General features: G+C 37.7%; 1 protein-coding gene across 1 annotated transcript; it reads right to left on the bottom strand.

Annotated features, from left to right (window-relative positions):
- Positions 1-7,756: 7,756 nt before the first annotated feature.
- On the bottom strand, positions 7,757-12,508 carry LOC130968917 (cinnamoyl-CoA reductase CAD2-like). The gene is made up of 6 exons (XM_057894421.1): positions 12,277-12,508; positions 12,029-12,198; positions 11,749-11,940; positions 9,847-10,009; positions 9,138-9,324; positions 7,757-8,046 (listed from the first exon to the last, which is right to left on the bottom strand). Exons 1-6 carry the CDS (start codon positions 12,395-12,397, stop codon positions 7,902-7,904), a joined length of 978 nt encoding a protein of 325 aa, XP_057750404.1. The 5' UTR covers positions 12,398-12,508; the 3' UTR covers positions 7,757-7,901.
- Between the last annotated feature and the right edge of the window lie 6,457 nt (positions 12,509-18,965).

Here is an 18,965-nt window from a genome sequence, read left to right as displayed (position 1 = left end):
AAGCCAGAACCACAAAACCGAAATCAACCATCGGTCCATCTCATTCAACCACGGCCCTAGGCCCAATCAATCCAACCACAACCAATCCACCACAATCCAACATAGTTCCAGAAGCAAACACAAGTAGGAAGATGCAAACACAACAAACAGTTATTGCAAGTAGAACAATTAGCAGTTAATCACATAGGCAAACCAAGTACAATTTGCATACCCAAACAATGTCACATAGATGCATATGATGCATGCCTGTCCCTAGTGGCTGATGATATCATCTGTCGGTTATAGAGCCAACCCGACAAGTCCTGGTAGCTAACCATTGGACTGTCCCTCTGTCGCGCATCTCCAACTCGAGTTATACTCATCATAATTTTGATCATAAACATGATCCATATCCATCACCCTCACTGGTGAATATTTCGGGGGCGAGCTCATCCGGGACTTTCACAGTGCCCGGCCACACTTACGACATAGGGTCAACAGAGTATCAAGTCTCAACCTGGAGCACGTGGTGGCTAGCCACTGCTACTACCCAGGGAAACCCTCATCTCCGATAGTGGAAGTGCAACATTCACATTTATCAATGATTCAGCATAAACATGCATTCAATCTCATCCATGGATCACCATCCATCTCAGCCATCCGGCTCACGGTTCATTCCAGAACCAGCCAATATTCATATCATACACAGCCATTCCGGCTCACGGTTCAATCCAGAACCAATCAATATGTATAAACATACACAGCCAATCCGGCTCTCAACAAAATAGCACTTCCACATTCACAATCATCAAATTCATGAAATCGGCGTTTAAGCCATAAATCATTTTCTCAATTCATTTTTCTTTGAAATCAAGTTTCAACTCTTTTCAGCCTTGGCTTTAAAGAATCTCATTTCTCAAATCATCTCAGGCTCATAAGCCAAATTTACTCAAAGTGAGTTCCCTTTTTAAAACAAAGCCACTCTCGACATTCTCTTTCCAAAACTTCCAAAACCATGGCAAGTTAAGGATTTATTTCAAAGCATTCGAAATCACCCATCCAACAATGGGATTTTATAACAAAAGTTTCTTGGCAGAGTCCCAAGTCTTTAGGGAAGGTCAACCTATATCAATTCCTTAAAATTCATTGAAACTCTTAAAATCATAGATTTCTCGGTTCAAGTAAATAAAACTGAATCTACTATAAAACCGGCATACAAAATCACAAGTTCCAACCCGGTCCAAAAATCAACTCATTTGAAACAGAACCGGTTCATTTGAATCAAAACACTTTCAGGTTTCTTTTTAGAACCCATTTTTCTAACTCTTCCAAAATGCCTCAAACTTGATTAATCAATCAAAAGTCTAGATTCCTTTGAAATCACTAAAAACCCCCTTTTGTATTGAAATCAACCTTAGAGCATCATTCTTTCCTTTAGTGATTCAAACGGTGCAAATAGTTCATTTCTAAATAAGCCGAACTCAACGCATAAAGTTCATTAAATAAGTTAAGCTTGAAACATAAAGATTCTCTTAATAAATCAAATAATACACTTTCTCAAATCCAACCCTTTTTAAATAACTTTTCAAATAAGGCAAGGATTTTGTAGAAATTTCGGCAGCACCTCCCCTAAAACTTGGACTTTTGCCACCCGGTTCGGATCCCAACTAAACCATTTCTCATTCCTTTTCAGCAGCTCAAAACCAGAAATCAATTTAAAGCAAGCTAAATCCAACAATCGCCTCAGTGGCGTATCTCAAAGATACCATTTCAAAATCAACTCAATATCAATCGATATAACTCATTTCCAAAGCTTTAAAGAAACGGTTCAATAACAAATCACTTGTCCAAAACCAAATCAATTAAAATGAACCAGGCTAAATTCAAAGGTACATTCGACTTTTCAAATCATCAAAATAATTTACTCAAATCAAATCAATCCTCAACGGATTAAACTCAAATTTCAAATCTTTAAAGAATCAACTTCAAACATTACATTTTACAAGCCGCACAACAATTCAGCCAAATCAACATCCATAATTATTCGAGTTAATCAAATAATACATAAGGCAGATACAATCACTAAATACACAATATCTCACATCAGTATCCATATGTAATAATTCCAATACATAAAACATAGTTTTTGGAAAGCGCCCCTACCTCGACAAATTGAAACTATACTCCAAACGCCTCTCCGAAATCCATTCACCTCGACTCAAAACCAACGGCAGTTCCTAAGCACAGCCCCACACATTTTCGCAGCAGCATAAACAGCTCTAATTACAACAAGCAACCTCAGTTACTATACTCTAAGAACATTAATACCATAAAGGCTTTAATACAGTACGGGACACTAACGTAGGGCTTCCAAAACATACATACTTACTGAAATTTCAACACGAAGCAGTTGCAATTTCGAACCGGCCCAGCAGCAGCTCAGGCGGCGGCCAGAAGCTCCGGTGAATCAACTATAGAAAACCACGCAGCATTAACACCTTCTCGAAATCCAAATAGGCAAAAACCTCAATTAAAACCCTTACCTCAGTATCAAAACTCACGGAAATCACTAAACAGAGTAGCTCCATCACCGTGGCTGGTACCGCAGCGACCCAGGCAGCGGCACTAACTGAACAGCAATCCCGATGATGGCGGAGGCTCCGACAATGGCGAGAATCAAGAGCAGAGGCAGAACTGAGCAAGTCTCCCATTCAAACTTCCAAAAGATGCACCAGCCCCAACAACTCGATGGTGGTAGTGGCTGACTTCAATACTGGCGACGCTGGGCAGAACAGCGACGGCGACAAGGGCACGAACGGCGGCGCTGGATCACCGGCGATAGAACCCTAGTAGCAGTGACGGCCGGAGCGTTTTTCTTCCCCTGTGCATCCCTGAGCCACAGGTCTTCTTGCTCCTCCTTGGACGGCGATGCACAGCAGTGAGACCCGGCGGCAGCACAGGATGGCAGAATCGCGACTGGTCATGGAGAAAGGGCATGGCTTCGACGGCGGCTCTCCTTGTGTGCGGCAGAACGCGACGGCAATGAAGCCTCATCTCCCTCCCTCGCGTTACTCTCCTTCAGAGGCGTCTATGGCTCGCGCCCCAACGGTGACAGGCAGATCGACGAGAAGGCCTGGCGGCGTGGCACTAACGGCATGAGCTCGATGGCGAGGACACGGTGGCGCGGCGGCACGACGCGACTGCCCGGCATGAAACGTGGCCCTCTTCACTTCCGATTCTGATCTCCCTCTCCTTCGACGTTGGCGGCGAACGGCGAGCAGCTCGGCGGCGACGGCGAGGTCCACCGGTGCTGGCTCGCCTCTCCCTCTTCTCTTCTCCTGGCGCGACTCAGATTCCCTCTCCCTTTCCTGTTTCTGTTTTCCTTTTCCATTGCAGCATTGTTGCTGCTGGTTGTTGGGGGGTTTTGGTGGCTGTAGGGCTAGAGGAAATGGGTAACCGGGTTGGGGTTTTTAGGGTTAGGGGTAGTTTAGGTAATTTCCCTTAAAATAAGGATAATATAGTAATTATAAATAAATTCTAATCCAACAAAAATTAATGTATAAAAATATTATTTGCTCATCAATTTTACAAATTATTTTCAATAAAAGGTCCAAATCAAATAACTAAAAATAATATAATTAAATCCTTTATTTTCCAAAGTAGCAGTATTAATATTTAAAATATTAATTATTTAATCCAAATCATATAAAATTTCTTATTATTTCATAACTAACAAATTTATAATTCAAATATAGAAAATAATCCAATAAATATAAAATTAGATAATAATCATAACTCATCTCAAATTCAATAAATCAAAACTTGTCTTAATTATCTTTAATAAGATAATTTCTGAAATTAAGGCTATAAATAACTATATGATTTGAGACTTGATCATAATAAGACTTTTCAAAAGTTCTGGGTCTTACAGTTAGTTTGTGGGTTGTAAAATACTGCACCATGTTTTTGGCGCCGTTACCGGGGATTGACTGTGATTAACAACTATTAGTTGTTTGATTGCTTAGATTAGGCGTTTTATTTTTAATTTTATTAAAATCTATTTTTTTAAAAAAATTTCGAAAAAAATGATGGGAAGTTAGGATTGCATATCTTTGTTATTAGATTGATATAGGTTGAGTTGGATACTTAAACTAATCAAGGATTCAATCATTTTAGTCCACTTAGCCATATCTATCCCACCTTAACCCTAACCCCATTACAACCCTAATAAGTCCTCATGATAATTACATTCATGCATCACTTGTTTGTTGATTGTTATATGAAAAGCAAAACCTTAAAAGCATGATTAGGAAGAGACTTGAGTGATTAAACCCTTAGACACCGAGTGATAGAGTGTATACACACCTAGTGAGGATTCAATTACTCAGCTCTATGTTTCCATACTTCTTATCATGAATTCTTGCAAGTTGCTTCATTTTGAAACTTGAATCAATTCTTTAGATCTTGCTTGCATTGGATTATTTCTTTGCTTTGCCCTATTTGTCTATACTTGCTTGGAAATTTGTTTGTTTGTTTTCACCAATTTCATATAGATACTATAGTATAGATAGATATATAGTTATATATAGTATATACATACTTGCATGCATATAATAAGTTGATTACCATTTTCATCCTTCGCCTTGTTGGTTTAGCATGAGGACAAGCTATTGTTTAAGTATGGGGAAATTGATGAGTCCATATTTGATGACATATTTTGTCTCAATTTGGATGGATTCTGGCACATAAACTCACACTTAAGCACCTAAATAGCATACTTTTTGTGTTGTCCCTAATTTGATCCTAAATGTGAAAACATACGATTTTATGCTTGAAATGGGCAATTTAATTCCACTTTTATTCCATTTGATGCCATGACATGTTTGTTGAGTAATTTTAGGTCATAGAGGCAAGAATGGATAGCCAAAAGTGGAAGAAAGCATGTACAAGGGAGAAAACATGAAGAAAACAAGGAAAAGCACACACAGCAAAGTGTGCGTGCGTACAAGCATCTGTGCATGCGCACAAGAAGGAATTTCCATGTGTGCGACGCACAGGTCAACTTTCAGCCAAGTGTGCATACGCACACATCTGTGCGTATGCACACATCTGTGTGTACGCACAGGACCCTGCACGTGATTTCATTAATGAAATATGTGTTGTGCGTTTTTTGAGGGCTTTTGGCCCAAATTTTGAAGGCTTGAAGCTGAATTGAAGTGTTATATAAATGGGATATCAACACACATGAAGGTTATTAGGTTTTAGTTTTAGTTTTCAGTAGTTAGGAAGCTTCCATAGTTAATTTAGGAGTAGGAGTAGGTGTAGTGTAGAAATTCTCTCCTAGGGTTTCATTTCCATCTCCATTGTAGCATTTTATAGCAAGCTTTTTTCTTAGATTTTACTCATCTTTTGTACGTACTCTTTAATTTCCTCTTTAATTTCACTATTTTTGCCTTTAATTTTCCTTTGGTTTAAACACTTTGTTTATATATGCAATTTTGAGTTCTTGAAGTTTTTATTGATGAATTTAATGCTTTATGCTTCCTTTATGCTTAATTGCTTGTTTATTGTTGGTTTTGTGAATAGTTGGTTATAGTTTCCATGTTTCCTTTGCAATTTACCTTGTTTTGATTTTATGCCCACCAAGTGTTTGTGAAAATGCCACTTGGTAATTTTGAGTAGATTTTCACACCTTGGTCTGGGGTTTGAGTCCCTAGAATACTAGAGTCATAATGTCCAACATTTAGTGGTAATTCTTGGAGAGTTAGTTGACTCTTGTTTTCATTAAAGCTAGCTTTTTATCAACTAGTTTGGTAAGTTAGCTAGGACTTATGGATTGAGGTCAATTATGCTTGCTTGACTTACTCCTCGATGTTTGGGGTTAACTAGGTGAGACTAACTCATGATAATTACCATAGTTGTGGTTATGGCCATGATAGGATTCCTTGGATTCTCAATTTCCAAGTCAAGGTTCTTTTATGCATCTATAGCAATTTTCACTAGTTTTAATCTTGTTTCCCTTTTTGCTTGCTTTAATTACAACTTTGATCATCTCTTAGTTCTTTAATTTCTTAGTTCTTTTAATCTTTAGTTCTTTGATTTGGAAACCACCCCTTTTTGTCCTTAACAACCGAAAGCGTAACACTTCCAATTGCATCCTAGGGAGAATGACTCGAGATTTAATTACTCTCGGTTTATAATTGATTTGAATATTACATTTGATTGTGAGAGTTTATTGTTGGTTTGGACTATGCTACCAATGATTTGATTCATGCTTTGATTGACTCCAAACCATACAAGAACTCTTGTTCATCAGCATTCAACCACTTCAAAAGCTCCTCGAGGGTTATCTTAGAGGCCATATCCTTCACGTCAGAAGTAACCCAGTTATAACAGTCTACGGGAGCTCTCGGAATGGGATGCTGCGCCATGCCTACAGTGGGGGCACCACTTAAAGTTAAACTCAAGAGGTCAGCACATCGGGAAAAAGAAGTAAAGAACTGATGCTACATTCTGCTACGACTCTACTGTACACTAATCTACGATCAATTAGAGGCCGAAATCGATGCACTTAATGGTAACCCCCTCTAAACTACCTAATAGTGATGCACTAAACGCAGGCGAGACTGACCATCAACAACAGAAGAAAATAGCGCAATAATGGTGGAAGAAGCAAGAACAGAACCATAATCATCCATAAGGGTAAAAGCTGTAGAAACTTACCATGAAATTATGAAAAAAGGAAGAACGAATCCCAGAGAAAGCACAACAAAGCTTGCAAAGGTCAAAGGCAAGAAAAGGAAAAATGATAGTAGAGGCAGAGGATGGGAGAAGTATGAAAGAATGAAAAGTGCCAAAGGAAAATACAGGGTAGTAACTGTCACTGGGAAGCACAGAAACCAAGGACAAAATGGGATTTTTACCTGAGTTTCAAATCAGACATAATGAGCATTAAATGCTCAGCACGAGAATCGAGGTGACGTTTCTAAAAACAGGCAAAAGCCACGCGCTTTGGTGGCACAGACTCCATCACGGATTCTCGACCTCGTGAGAACTCGACTGGCGGAGGCAAGTAGTCCAAACATGCCAGCTACGAGCTATGCCATACTTGGCACCTTGGGGGCACTGTTCCAACCCAACCTATCAGCGACCCAGGTCCGGACTTGAGCAGCCGACCCGATGGGTCACGCAACCCGAGCCAGAAGGAGACCTTCCTTCCCCTCCTCATCCACGTGGAGCTTAGACAGCTAGTAGAAACTTTCAGGAAGGTAGGCCTGGCCATAAGGGACCCACCCGAGTACGAATTATAAGAGGAGAAGGACCTACCCCTCCCCAGAGGCACGTCACCTACTCTAACCCTAAACCGCCACCTCTCGTACGGATACTGACTTAAGCGTCAGAGTCCTTGCATGTGACCCCACCACATCGTCACCCCGTGGATCCCGGCACACAACCTCCTCCAGACTCGCAGCTCGCGCCCAAGTCCTAATCCTTTCAAGTCTCTGCTTAGCATCAATTTGTCTCGATCCACCCTGTATCCGAACAAACGAACAGTAAAAATCTATTTACAACTTTAAACCATTATTTTTGAGTTTTTTTTTTTGGAAAAAAAAAAAAGAAAACCCTTTTCCCGACACTTATAACATATGCTGCAATGAGACTTTAGTCGTTTTTAACCAACCATATATATATATATATATATATATATATATATGTAGCCACAATTCTATTATATTCAAATTTCAAAGGGAACTAGTGTGAGCACCAACATTCTAGATTCATATCAACATTCCTTCCAAACTTTTATTCCATGATCTGCAACCTGCAGTACAAGTACTATTCCCATTTATTGCATTAGTGTCATGAGCAAGTACATTCAAATACACAACTTAACATTATCTCCTCTACTAATATACGATGAATTAAAAGTTGGTGAATTTCTTTTCTTTCAAGCTTTCGACGGTCTCCTTGAGGCTCACTTCCAAAGGAATAAATTCAAGTCCCAAGCTCTTTGCCCTTTCTTTTGAAACTTGATATGTTGGCACATACGGCTTATCATCGGCGGGCCTGATAACAATGATAATACGGTGAAAATGATATTATAAACAATCCCGTTAGGTAACCAACAGAGGATTTAACCAATAACAAGCCAACAAACATTTTGAATTACACTCCATACTAATTGATTGTTATTAGTTAGTAATTATTTAAATTTTATTTTTTAAAAATATAAAATTAATGATTATTAATTACAGTTCTTTAAAGTTGGCTAATTAAGAATTGTTTATATATACTTTTCCTATTATAAAATCAACAAAAGAAACTTAGAATTGTTTAAATTTTGTAAATGTGGAACAACAAAAGTGGACAAAAAACATCATATAGTACATGTATGCAATGAATTACGGAATTTTGTACGAATAGTCTACAAATTAGGAAATTCTTTTAAATATAAAATAGCTACTAGCTTTCAGAAAAACATAGTTACTATAAGGTCTGTCTTTTAAGGAAAGAGAGAAATAGAAGTCAGATACAGATCCTTCAACTTGCATAATAAAAAACACGGTAAGAAAAGGGAATAAAACCTTAGAAGATCAGAGTTATAACACCAACTATTAAGAGTTGAGACACTGCACGCTGAATGGCTAACAGTAATATCAGAAATCACATGACCTTACAGATTTTAAATTTAACTTTGAAACAATATTGAATTAAAACAAGAGTACTACACCACAGCCCTCACCCCACCGCACCCCACCCCATCCCCATTAAGAGAAAAAAAAAAGGGACAAACCAACCAATCTGTGATAATATTGTAGGGCCTCATGTAAGTAAAAAGCAAAATATTGTGCATTGTCATATCACAAGAACTTACGAACAGAATAGACAAGAAGGAACCTTATATGTGGTATCCTACTAACATTACAACTATTCCCACGCCCATATAGTTGTACTAGTTCTAAGAGTTCCGTGCCAAACTTTCTAGAACTTTGGAATTACATTTTAGATTGATAATAAATAAACCTATAATGAAATCAACGATGAATCTTTTAATAAGTTTTAAGTTTTCAATCAGACAATAAAAGCTTCAAAAGAAATTGATTCAGCAAACATGGAATTGTATGCATTCTTGAAGGTAATCAAATAATTAAACTTACCTCTCTGGAAGGGGTAATGCTGGGTATAAATCACGTAAAATTTTCACAAACTCTGAGAAATGTACTACTCTCTCTACCATACAATATCTCCCACTAGCTGAAGGAATTTCATACGCCTGAATATGAGCATTTGCAACATCTTTCACATTGACCCATCCAAAAGTAGCATTTGGAAATGTCTGTGCACCTGTATCAAGGAGGTGAAGGATTTTCCTCTATTAAGCACATGGAGAGGTCTTGTCAATGGAAAAACAAAAATATTTGAACAACAAAGGAACAATTAATATTCAGAAAATAACTAAATATACAACCAACAACACATTGAAGAAATAAATGAAATATCAAGAGAGCAAGTAAAAGAAATGCTAAGACAATTATTCAAGTTAAAAATGTTTAGGACTCTGATTAATAATGAGATTAGGAGGGGGGAGATAGGATCCGAATGTATTACATGGGTGAGGTACAGAGGTATTGGGAAGGAGGAGGAGGAGGAGAATATATTCTCAACTCAACAAGTGATATGATTAAATTCACATACTATATATAAACTTTTATAACCCTCCTTCAGATATTCTTTTCCGATTTTTATTTCCAGGTTTTTATTTCCGTTTCTCAATTTGCTTAATAAAAAAGATGTAGTTGACTTAAGTAGTATCAAACTCATTTGATACAGATGAAGCATTGCAGAAACTAGAATTTTCAAAATTACCATTAATTACATTCAAAACTGCAGCAGCACTTGTGTTAAGTACTGGTTGCAAAAGAGGCCCAATCACCATTGCTGGGTTAATAGTGACGATGTCAATGTTGTTTTCTTTTGCAAATTTCCAGGCAGCATCTTCAGCCAATGTCTTTGAAAGAACATACCACATCTGAAAAAATAAATAATGGTATATGTAAGCCAGAAAATAAAGGGAAAATGGGAAATGGCAAGCAAATTGAGCTTCTATAGCATATCAAACAACTATTACATTGGTTGGACACAAAAAGTATAGGATAAGGAAAGGCTTTCACATAAAAAGTAGAGAGAGAGAGAGAGAGAATGATAGATAGAGAGACAGGGAGAGAAAGTAGAGTCAACGGTTCAAGAACACATAAAACTAGTTGTTATTCCTATGAATGTGTAGAAGTGTTAACAGGTGTTAAAGACTCTTCCTCTCACAAAACCTATCTCAATTCCAACCTAATCTGCCAAAAGTTGCCAATCCCTATACCTCCACAATAAGTTTTATTAAGGCCCAACTAAATCTAGAAGTTTCTATCAGATTAGTGATTGGAGGTAGCCTTATAATTTCTCATTTGGTGTCAATCAAGATGATAAGTGTGCATGAATTCAAAGTAGAACATGAGGTACAACAAAAGCTGAAATTTTGAGAATAATTCAAAGAGTTCATTAAAGAAATCACAAAGGGAAAAAAGTTATAGGAGGGGAAACAAAATGGTAATATGGGAAGTGTTATAAGGAAGTAATTGGGGTTTCATGGTGAGTATGGTATTGGTGACTGGAATCTTACAGGAAAACCTTATGACATCTGAAACATAGCTTTAAGCTGACATAATTTATTTCTTTTTACTAAGCACACAATCCGATAAAAAGAGTAACAAGGACTACAAAGATACCTCAAGAGAGAACTTTAACACCAAACATAGAGTGGGGACTGTAAGTACTCAGGATAGGTTTAGCAATTAAAATTAGTTCTTGTTGAATTAAAAATGATTTGCCCTTATTAAAAATGATTTGCCGTTACAGCAAATAATAATAGTGGTGGGAAGACAATGTTCAAGAGAAGGCTAACAATAAAATAGAGCAATGCGAAATTTTGACATTCCTACAACTGCATAAACCAGAAAAGTATCAATATGCTAATAAAATACTGACATGAAAATTGCAGTTAGCCAGGTAAATCCAGAGCATTTGAGGGATAATATCAATACAATCCTTACTCAAGGGAAGAGGAAGTAAAAGCAAAATATTTAGACCAATTATGTTAAATAATTTTGTTGAATCACATAATATAGGACTTCCATCAAAAGCAAAATACATTACTCAGAAACAAAATTCAAACAATTCTTCACTTTTCCCTTAATGAGAAATTTATAATTATTAAACTATTTATGCTACTTTCTATCCCAGGTCAAGAGATTTAAATATCTTGATTGTGTTAATCCATAAGATTCAAATGGGCAGGTCAAAGTAGAGGAGTGTCTGACCAAAAAAATATCTTTAAAATTTAAGAGTAAAGTTTATTGGATTGCCACCAGCTATGAACACTGGTCGAAATGAGGATGAATTAGTGGTCCTACAAGAATGGACAGAATAATGAAAGAGCGCATGAGATGGTGAAACCTTAGGAGGTTTAGGCATATGGGGTGAAGACCAGTCCGGTCACATGGAGATGGAAGTTAAACCAGTCGCTAGGGTTTGAAAGAGACCTAAGAAGACTCCCAATGAGGTTAGTTAAGAGAGATTCGAGTATAATGATCTAATAATACCCATGACAGATCGCAACAATGTATCACAGCTAATTCCAGTTCTACTAATTTGGCCTAATTGGGCTAATATGATAACAAATTTGAAGCTCAAAAGTGCTTTGGAGACAGAGCCAAATACCTTCGACTCCCTACAGAAATTTGGATCGGAAAACCAAGTCTCATCAACTACTACTTCAGGAGTCCGAGGCCTTCCATCATATGAAACTGCAGCCATTGAAGAAGTTAAAACCACACGCTTCACAGACGGCGATTTCACACATGATTGAAGAACATTTAGGGTTCCTTTCAGCGCCGGATCCAATAATTCAGCCTGAAGAAACACAAAAAGGAAATGCAATGTCATGAAAAGAAGAGAAGAATCAAAGATAGAAATGCACGATAATGGAAGGAGCCCTAACCTGTGGATCCTTGACATCATGATAAAAGGGAGATGCAGTATGAAAGACACCATCACAGCCTTGAACGACGGCGTCGAAAGAACCTGCTTCTAGAAGATTCGCCTTGAACAACTGAAGCCTCTCCTTGGCGCCCTCAAGCTTAGTCAAGTGCTCTACCTTTCTCGGATCATCTGCATGTTTTTAAGAGAAACACATTTTGAAGAGAAAAATAAATAAGTAAATAAAAAAAAAGTTGTGCTGGTACGCACTTGTGTCACGGACGGTGGCCTTGACAGTGTAACCGCGATCAAGAAGAAACTTGACGATCCATGAAGCAATGTAACCGGAAGCACCGGTGACGCACACTAACTTGCCGGCGCCGCTGCTCATTTTAGAATCTTTCCTTCGCTACTCGCTCCTCCTTTGCTGCTTTCTGTGCTTAAGAGTTCGCACCTTGAGTTCAATTGCAATACTTAACAAGGAGTCACACTTGGGTTCCTTATATAGCTGCAACAAGTGCAAAGTCTTAAACCCCACTTTATGTCTTAACTACTCAATCACCAATCACCAATCACCATGACGCATGTGCTTACCTGAGTCACCTCTATCATTATCAATAGTCTATTTTTGTTCTTCCATTTATTCAAGGTAGGTGTAAAATAAGGACAAATTATTGTGCTTATTAGATGTGGCTATTTTTTTTTTAATATGGAAGAAGATTGGTGGATAATTAATGTGTTTCTTTTTTATATGAATTAATTTTTTTTTTTATTTTGAGTAACAAATCGGACCCTCAGTTTTTGAGGAATAAAGAATTTGAGGATCAGATTTTATAGTGTTATAAATGTGAAAGGTTAAATTTATATATTTAAAAAAATTAAAATAAAATAAACTCAAATTTAACCTCTAAATTTGTATTTTTTTAAAAAAAATTAAAAACCATAAATCTAATCCTCAAATTTGTGGTATCAACAAAAAAAATATTCAAAACACCACAAATTTGTGGTATTCATACAAACAAAAAATCCATAAACTTTTCACCTTATTAAAAAATACCACTATTATCCCATATTAAAAATACAAAGCAATTAGATGTACTATATTTTTATAAATGATTGATTTATTAAATATAAATTAAAAATTACTATAAAAAATATTAATAGATTATAATAAATACAATTGTGTTATATATACAAATTTTTTTGGCAACTAAATCCAACCAAGTTAGTCTAATCCCAATAAAATCTATTTTTGCATAATAAAGAGATATTTCGCATGTCATGCACTCTAATATGAAAAATAATTTCTCTCTCTTCGTCAAAACTACAACAAAAAAATTTTGAGAGGCGAAGTCTCGTATAAAGAAAGGGTGCAATGTTCCCCGTAAATCTCAATTTTTCTTTATAAATTATATAAAAATTTTAATTTAGTCTCCAAAAATATTTACTTCAGTCTCTTTTATATTAGAAATTTAATTTTTGACCCACCTTAAAGTTTATTCTAGCTTCGCCACTGAAAATTTCAAACCACTCTCAAAATCTCTCAAAAATCTCTGTGAAAATTCAAGAAAAATCTTCGTGCTAGTTTGAAATCTTCAACAAGAAACACCGCAAGAAGAGACAAAAGATTATTGAAGGTACTTTGAAACTAATCGTTCATTTTTGTTCAGTTTTCTCTTTCGCGAAATACTAAATAGTCTTATTTCTATATATTTAGTAGATTTCGTTTGTGTTCTCTCGATAAAGTATAAATTTTGGTGCATATTTGATTTTGTTTTTGCATTGTTGACTTCAGGTATAATTTAATTTTTAGTTCTTTTGTTGGTGTAAATCACCATGGTCATTCTACACTTCTTGAATGTGTTTTGATTAAAAATGAGGATATTCAATCATTTAAATAGTTATTTAAATGTTGACTTCATTGCAAGAGAATAAAGGTTTCTAAAAGCATTCTTACTAATCAATGTGCATTGATGCAAAGTGCTATTGAGACTTGTATGCCAACAACAACTCATAGGTGGTGTATTTGGCATATTATAAAGAAGATTCTATAGAAATTGAATAGCTACAAAAGACATGAAGAAATTGAATAAGAGATGAATCGTGTTATTTGGAACTCATTTACAAAAGATGTATTTGATAGAATATGGAATGATTTTCTTACGAAGTATGGTGTTGGAAACAATAAGTGGCTTTTAGATAAGGGTGGCTTTATTAGAATTAATTGATGTTGTTTTTAGTGTGTTGGATATTTATGTATTCTGCTTCTGTAATAAAGCTGTGAACATGTATACGTTTCGTTGCATTTAGTTTCTAATTTACGTATTTTATCCATTTTCAGAACTTTTTGAAGATCGTTATTTTTGGGCTAGAATGAGAAACACACAAAGAAGCGACAGCGTGCATGCTTTTTTTAACAAGTTTATTACGAGCAATAGCTCATTGATCTAATTTGTGAAATAATATAATAATTGCCTAAGAAGTAGAGAGCAAAAAGAGAAAGAATCTAATGTTACATATTTTCATACTATTATACCTTGTGCAACAAAATCATCAATAGAAGCTCAGCTTCAGCATGTGTTTACTCATGAGAAGTTCAGAAAAGTTCAAACACAATTTAGAGAAAAGGTGAATTATATCGCAAGATCAACAGAGTCCGCTCTAGGTTTTACGACATATGAAGTTGTAGAACAGGTTTCAAACTCAACATTCAACAAGTTTGTCGTTACATATGACACGATATGATGTGAAGTAAAATGCTAGTGCTTATTATTTGAATCAAGAAAGATATTATCTCGTCGTTTTTTAAGTGTGTTAAGCTTTGAACAAGTAGATAAAGTGGCACCAAGAAATATATTGGAATGATGGAATAAGAATGTCAAGAGGAGGCACACATATATCAAGAGTAGCCATGATAAGCCTTTATTGGAGCCAAGAAATAGGAGATTTGATGATTTGGTGATTTGCTCACAAAATATTTGTGAATTTACATCAGAACTTGAGGAATTCATTGTGATTCTGTACCACTCTTATGATAATGTGATAGATGAGATGCAAGAATATAAAGCCAAAAGTAAAGAAAAATATTTGTTATCGCATGAAAATGTTTTCTTGGATGATATTAATGATCTTCAAAGCCTGTCATGTGTGAGAACAAGAAGACGTCTCAAAATAGATTTGGATCAAATACTGAAAAATAAACTGCAAATGTATCAAACAAAAAGAAAAAGAATACTCTAGGTGAGGTAAAATTGATGTGCTTTAATTAGGTAAAATTGTCTTTGTGCATATTAATAGTTATGCTAATATATGATTTACCTTTTAGATGGTGAACCAGTGATGCAGTTAAATTTCAGCTTCTATCATGGACAAATTATGCATTATCAGTTCAAAATTCAAGGAAATTTGATAGCTTTCTTGGTGTTTATTTGAATGATTTTCGGTGTTTCGTTGTAAGCATTACGGTGCAATTTAGTTACTGTTTTTATTATATAATGAAAATGAGATTTACTTTCTAAATTGTATTGTGTTGTTCCATTTACCAAGTCACTGTGGCTTTGAATTTACTTTTTTCGATTGTTTTATGGTAACTAGTTTCAGGTGTGTCAATGTGAACAAATTTCAATATAGCTGTTGTTTTTTCAATATATTAAATTTAATAATTGTGAATCTAGATTCAAAATTAACAAGATTCTAATATAGTACTGTTCATACCCTGGGTCAAGCTGTCCGACTCGGGATGTTCTATAGACAAAGCGACCGACCTCTTCAGGTCAGGACAACCCGACCTCTTTTTAAAGAGCTCGGCCAAATCACAGAAGAGCCCAAACAAAGGGCCCAAATAGAGGAACACGTCCCAAATCCAAGGGCAGCCCAAGCCCATAGAGATAAAGGCGGTTCCCTTAAAGATGACCTCACTTAAAGATAAGATAAAGATAAGATAAGATAACTAACTTATCTTATCCACAGAAGGCCACATCTCACCATTATAAATACACTGAGCACCCAGGTATAACTCATACTCTGATTCTACTCAATACCTGCTTAATACCCTTGCTAACTTAAGCATCGGAGTCCCTTGCAGGTACCCCCCACCCTCCGGGGACGAAGGATCAGCATCACCACCAAGTCCAACAAGTCGGATACACCAGCTCCGGCCGCTGTACACTTGCCGGACACGTCGGCTCCGACCAACACAGAAGGTCTCGTCCGAGATCGACCTACAGTTTCAGGTGACCCTCGGAACATTGGCGCCGTTGCCGGGGAACCTAGAAGTCATCCTATTGACATGGCAGATGACCATGACAACGACCACGATTCAGGTTTGGAAGACAGAACGCCGCATAAAAACGCGGACACAATACTCAAAGATACTCCAGAAACCAATGGAGACAAAAATTCATCAAATCCAGGAGTAATAGAAGCACTTCAAAATCGATTGGAGCAACTCGAGAAAGAAGCCCAACATCGACGTGAAAAGGAAGAAGATCTACGCTGAGAGATAAGGCGGCGCAGAGAACTGGAAGATAAGCTTGTAAAACTCGAAGCCGATCTTAAAACTAAAGCTACTCGATCATCCGCAGAAGATAGCTCTCAGAAAGATCAAAATCCATTCACCAGAGAAATTATGAAGACCAAAACTCCAAAAGATTTCAAGCTTCCGGATATGACTCTATATGACGGCACCTCGGACCCCAACCATCATCTCAGCAACTTCAGAAGTAGAATGTACCTCACAGATGCCTCAGATGCAGTCCGCTGCAAAGCCTTTCCAACAACTCTCACAAAGACAGCCATTAAATGGTTTGACAACCTACCTCCAAAATCCATCTCGAGTTTCGACGATCTGGCCAAGAAGTTTCTGGCCCGATTCTCTATACAAAAGGACAAAGCCAAACACGCACCTAGCCTACTAGGGATCAAGCAAGGAGATCGGGAGAGCCTTCGCAACTACATGGAAAGATTCAACAAAATATGCATGGACATACAAAGTCTACCAATAGAGGCTGCCATTATGGGCCTTATAAATGGCCTACAAGAAGGACCATTTAGCCAATCTATATCAAAAAGATACCCTACATCCTTAGACGAGGTACAAGAACGGGCACAAAAATATATCAACATGGAGGAAAACTCTCGACTTAGCGAAACCTCAAGGTTCGGCTCTGCCTATCGAGATAAAGAATCCAAGAAAAAGGAAGATCGCTCCGGAGAGAAAATCAAAAAATATCATAACTATACTCCTCTTAGGGTATCCTTGGTAGATGTTTACAAAGAAGTCTGCCATACAGAGAAAATCCCTCCAGCTCGGCCACTAAAAGGCAAAAGGGGAGGAGGAAATCGGAATGAATACTGTGAGTATCACCGACTTCGAGGGCATTCCACCAACGAATGCTTCGACTTGAAAAACGTCATAGAAAAATTAGTAAAAGAGGGAAAGCTTGATCGGTTTTTGGCCAATCGGGATGACGAACCAAGAAAAAGAAGAACGGATGAGGATGTTGGACGATCCGAACGATCACCTCGCACACCGGAAAGACACGTTCACGTAATACACGACGGATTTGCCGAAGGAGGAATCTCCAAATCATCCCGAAAGTGACACCTCAAAGAAGTATACCACGTCGAAGGGAAAAAGGAAGCCCCAGACATCCCAGCAATCACGTTTACCAAGGAAGACGCATCCGGAATCATCTCGGGACACGACGACCCCATGGTCATTACGATCATACTGGCAAACGCCAACCTTCACCGTACATTAATTGACCAGGGAAGCTCTGCCGACATCTTATTCAAAACTGCCTTCGACAAACTCGGTCTAGACGAAAAAGAGCTAAGAGCATACCCGAACAGCCTGTTCGGACTAGGAGATGCCCCAGTTCAACCGTTGGGATACGTATCGCTGCATACAACCTTCGGAAAGGGGAACCAATCCAGAACACTCAAGATAGACTACATCGTGGTCGACGTAAGCTCAGCCTACAATGCCTTAATAGGTCGGACAACATTAAATCAACTCGGCGCAATAGTTTCAACCCCACATCTATGTATGAAATTCCCAACTGCGGAAGGGATAGCTACGATAAAGGCAGATCAAAAAATGGCACGTCGCTGTTATAACGAAAGCCTAAACCTCCGAGGTGAAGGAGGAGAGTTCCACACAATCGAGCTCGGTGGAGCTCAGAGGCGAGAAGAATTCCGACCACAACCCGAAGGAGAAGTAGAAAGAATCCAGATCAGAGACACCTCGGATAAAACAACTAATATTGGCACGATCCTAAAAGGAGACATAAAGGAATCACTAATACGGTTCCTACGAGATAATGTTGATCTCTTCGCATGGAAAGCTGCCGACATGCCAGGTATTGATCCCGAGCTAATGAGCCACAAATTGGCAGTCTATCCGGGATCCCGGCCGGTACAACAAAGACGAAGAAAACTCGGACCAGAACGAGCTCAGGCTGTAGAAGAACAAGTACAAGCGCTACTTGAGGCCGGGTTCATAAGGAAAGTCAAATATCCACTATGGCTAGCAAACGTCGTCTTGGTGAAAAAGTCAAATGGGAAGTGGCGAATGTGCACCGACTACACCGACCTCAACAAAGCCTGCCCAAAAGACCCCTACCCACTCCCAAGCATCGACGCTCTAGTGGATGCTTCATCAGGATATAAGTATCTCTCATTCATGGACGCATATTCAGGGTACAACCAAATCCCCATGTATCCACCAGATCAAGAAAAAACCTCGTTCCTAACACCGAAAGCAAACTACTGTTACATCGTGATGCCTTTCGGTCTCAAGAACGCAGGAGCTACTTATCAAAGGCTAATGAATAAAGTTTTCTCAGATCACATCGGAAAAATCATGGAAGTTTATGTAGATGGCATGTTGATAAAGACACAAAGCGAAGATACATTATTATCCGACCTGACTCAAGTGTTTCACACTATCAGGAAAC

This window comes from Arachis stenosperma, chromosome 3, assembly GCF_014773155.1.
Source record: "Arachis stenosperma cultivar V10309 chromosome 3, arast.V10309.gnm1.PFL2, whole genome shotgun sequence".
Lineage (NCBI taxonomy): Eukaryota > Viridiplantae > Streptophyta > Magnoliopsida > Fabales > Fabaceae > Arachis > Arachis stenosperma.
Note: the sequence above shows the minus strand (reverse complement) of the source record. Positions and strands in the feature narration are given on the sequence as shown.

Bases quoted from the DNA above. Each gene is read 5' to 3' on its own strand.
- LOC130968917 (XM_057894421.1), bottom strand. From the start codon at position 12,397: ATGAGCAGCGGCGCCGGCAAGTTAGTGTGCGTCACCGGTGCTTCCGGT. The intron at 11,941-12,028 runs GTTAGGGCTCCT...GTGTTTCTTCAG, and splicing joins ATGATGTCAAGGATCCACAG to GCTGAATTATTGGATCCGGC. The intron at 8,047-9,137 runs GTAAGTTTAATT...CATTGTTATCAG, and splicing joins GCATTACCCCTTCCAGAGAG to GCCCGCCGATGATAAGCCGT.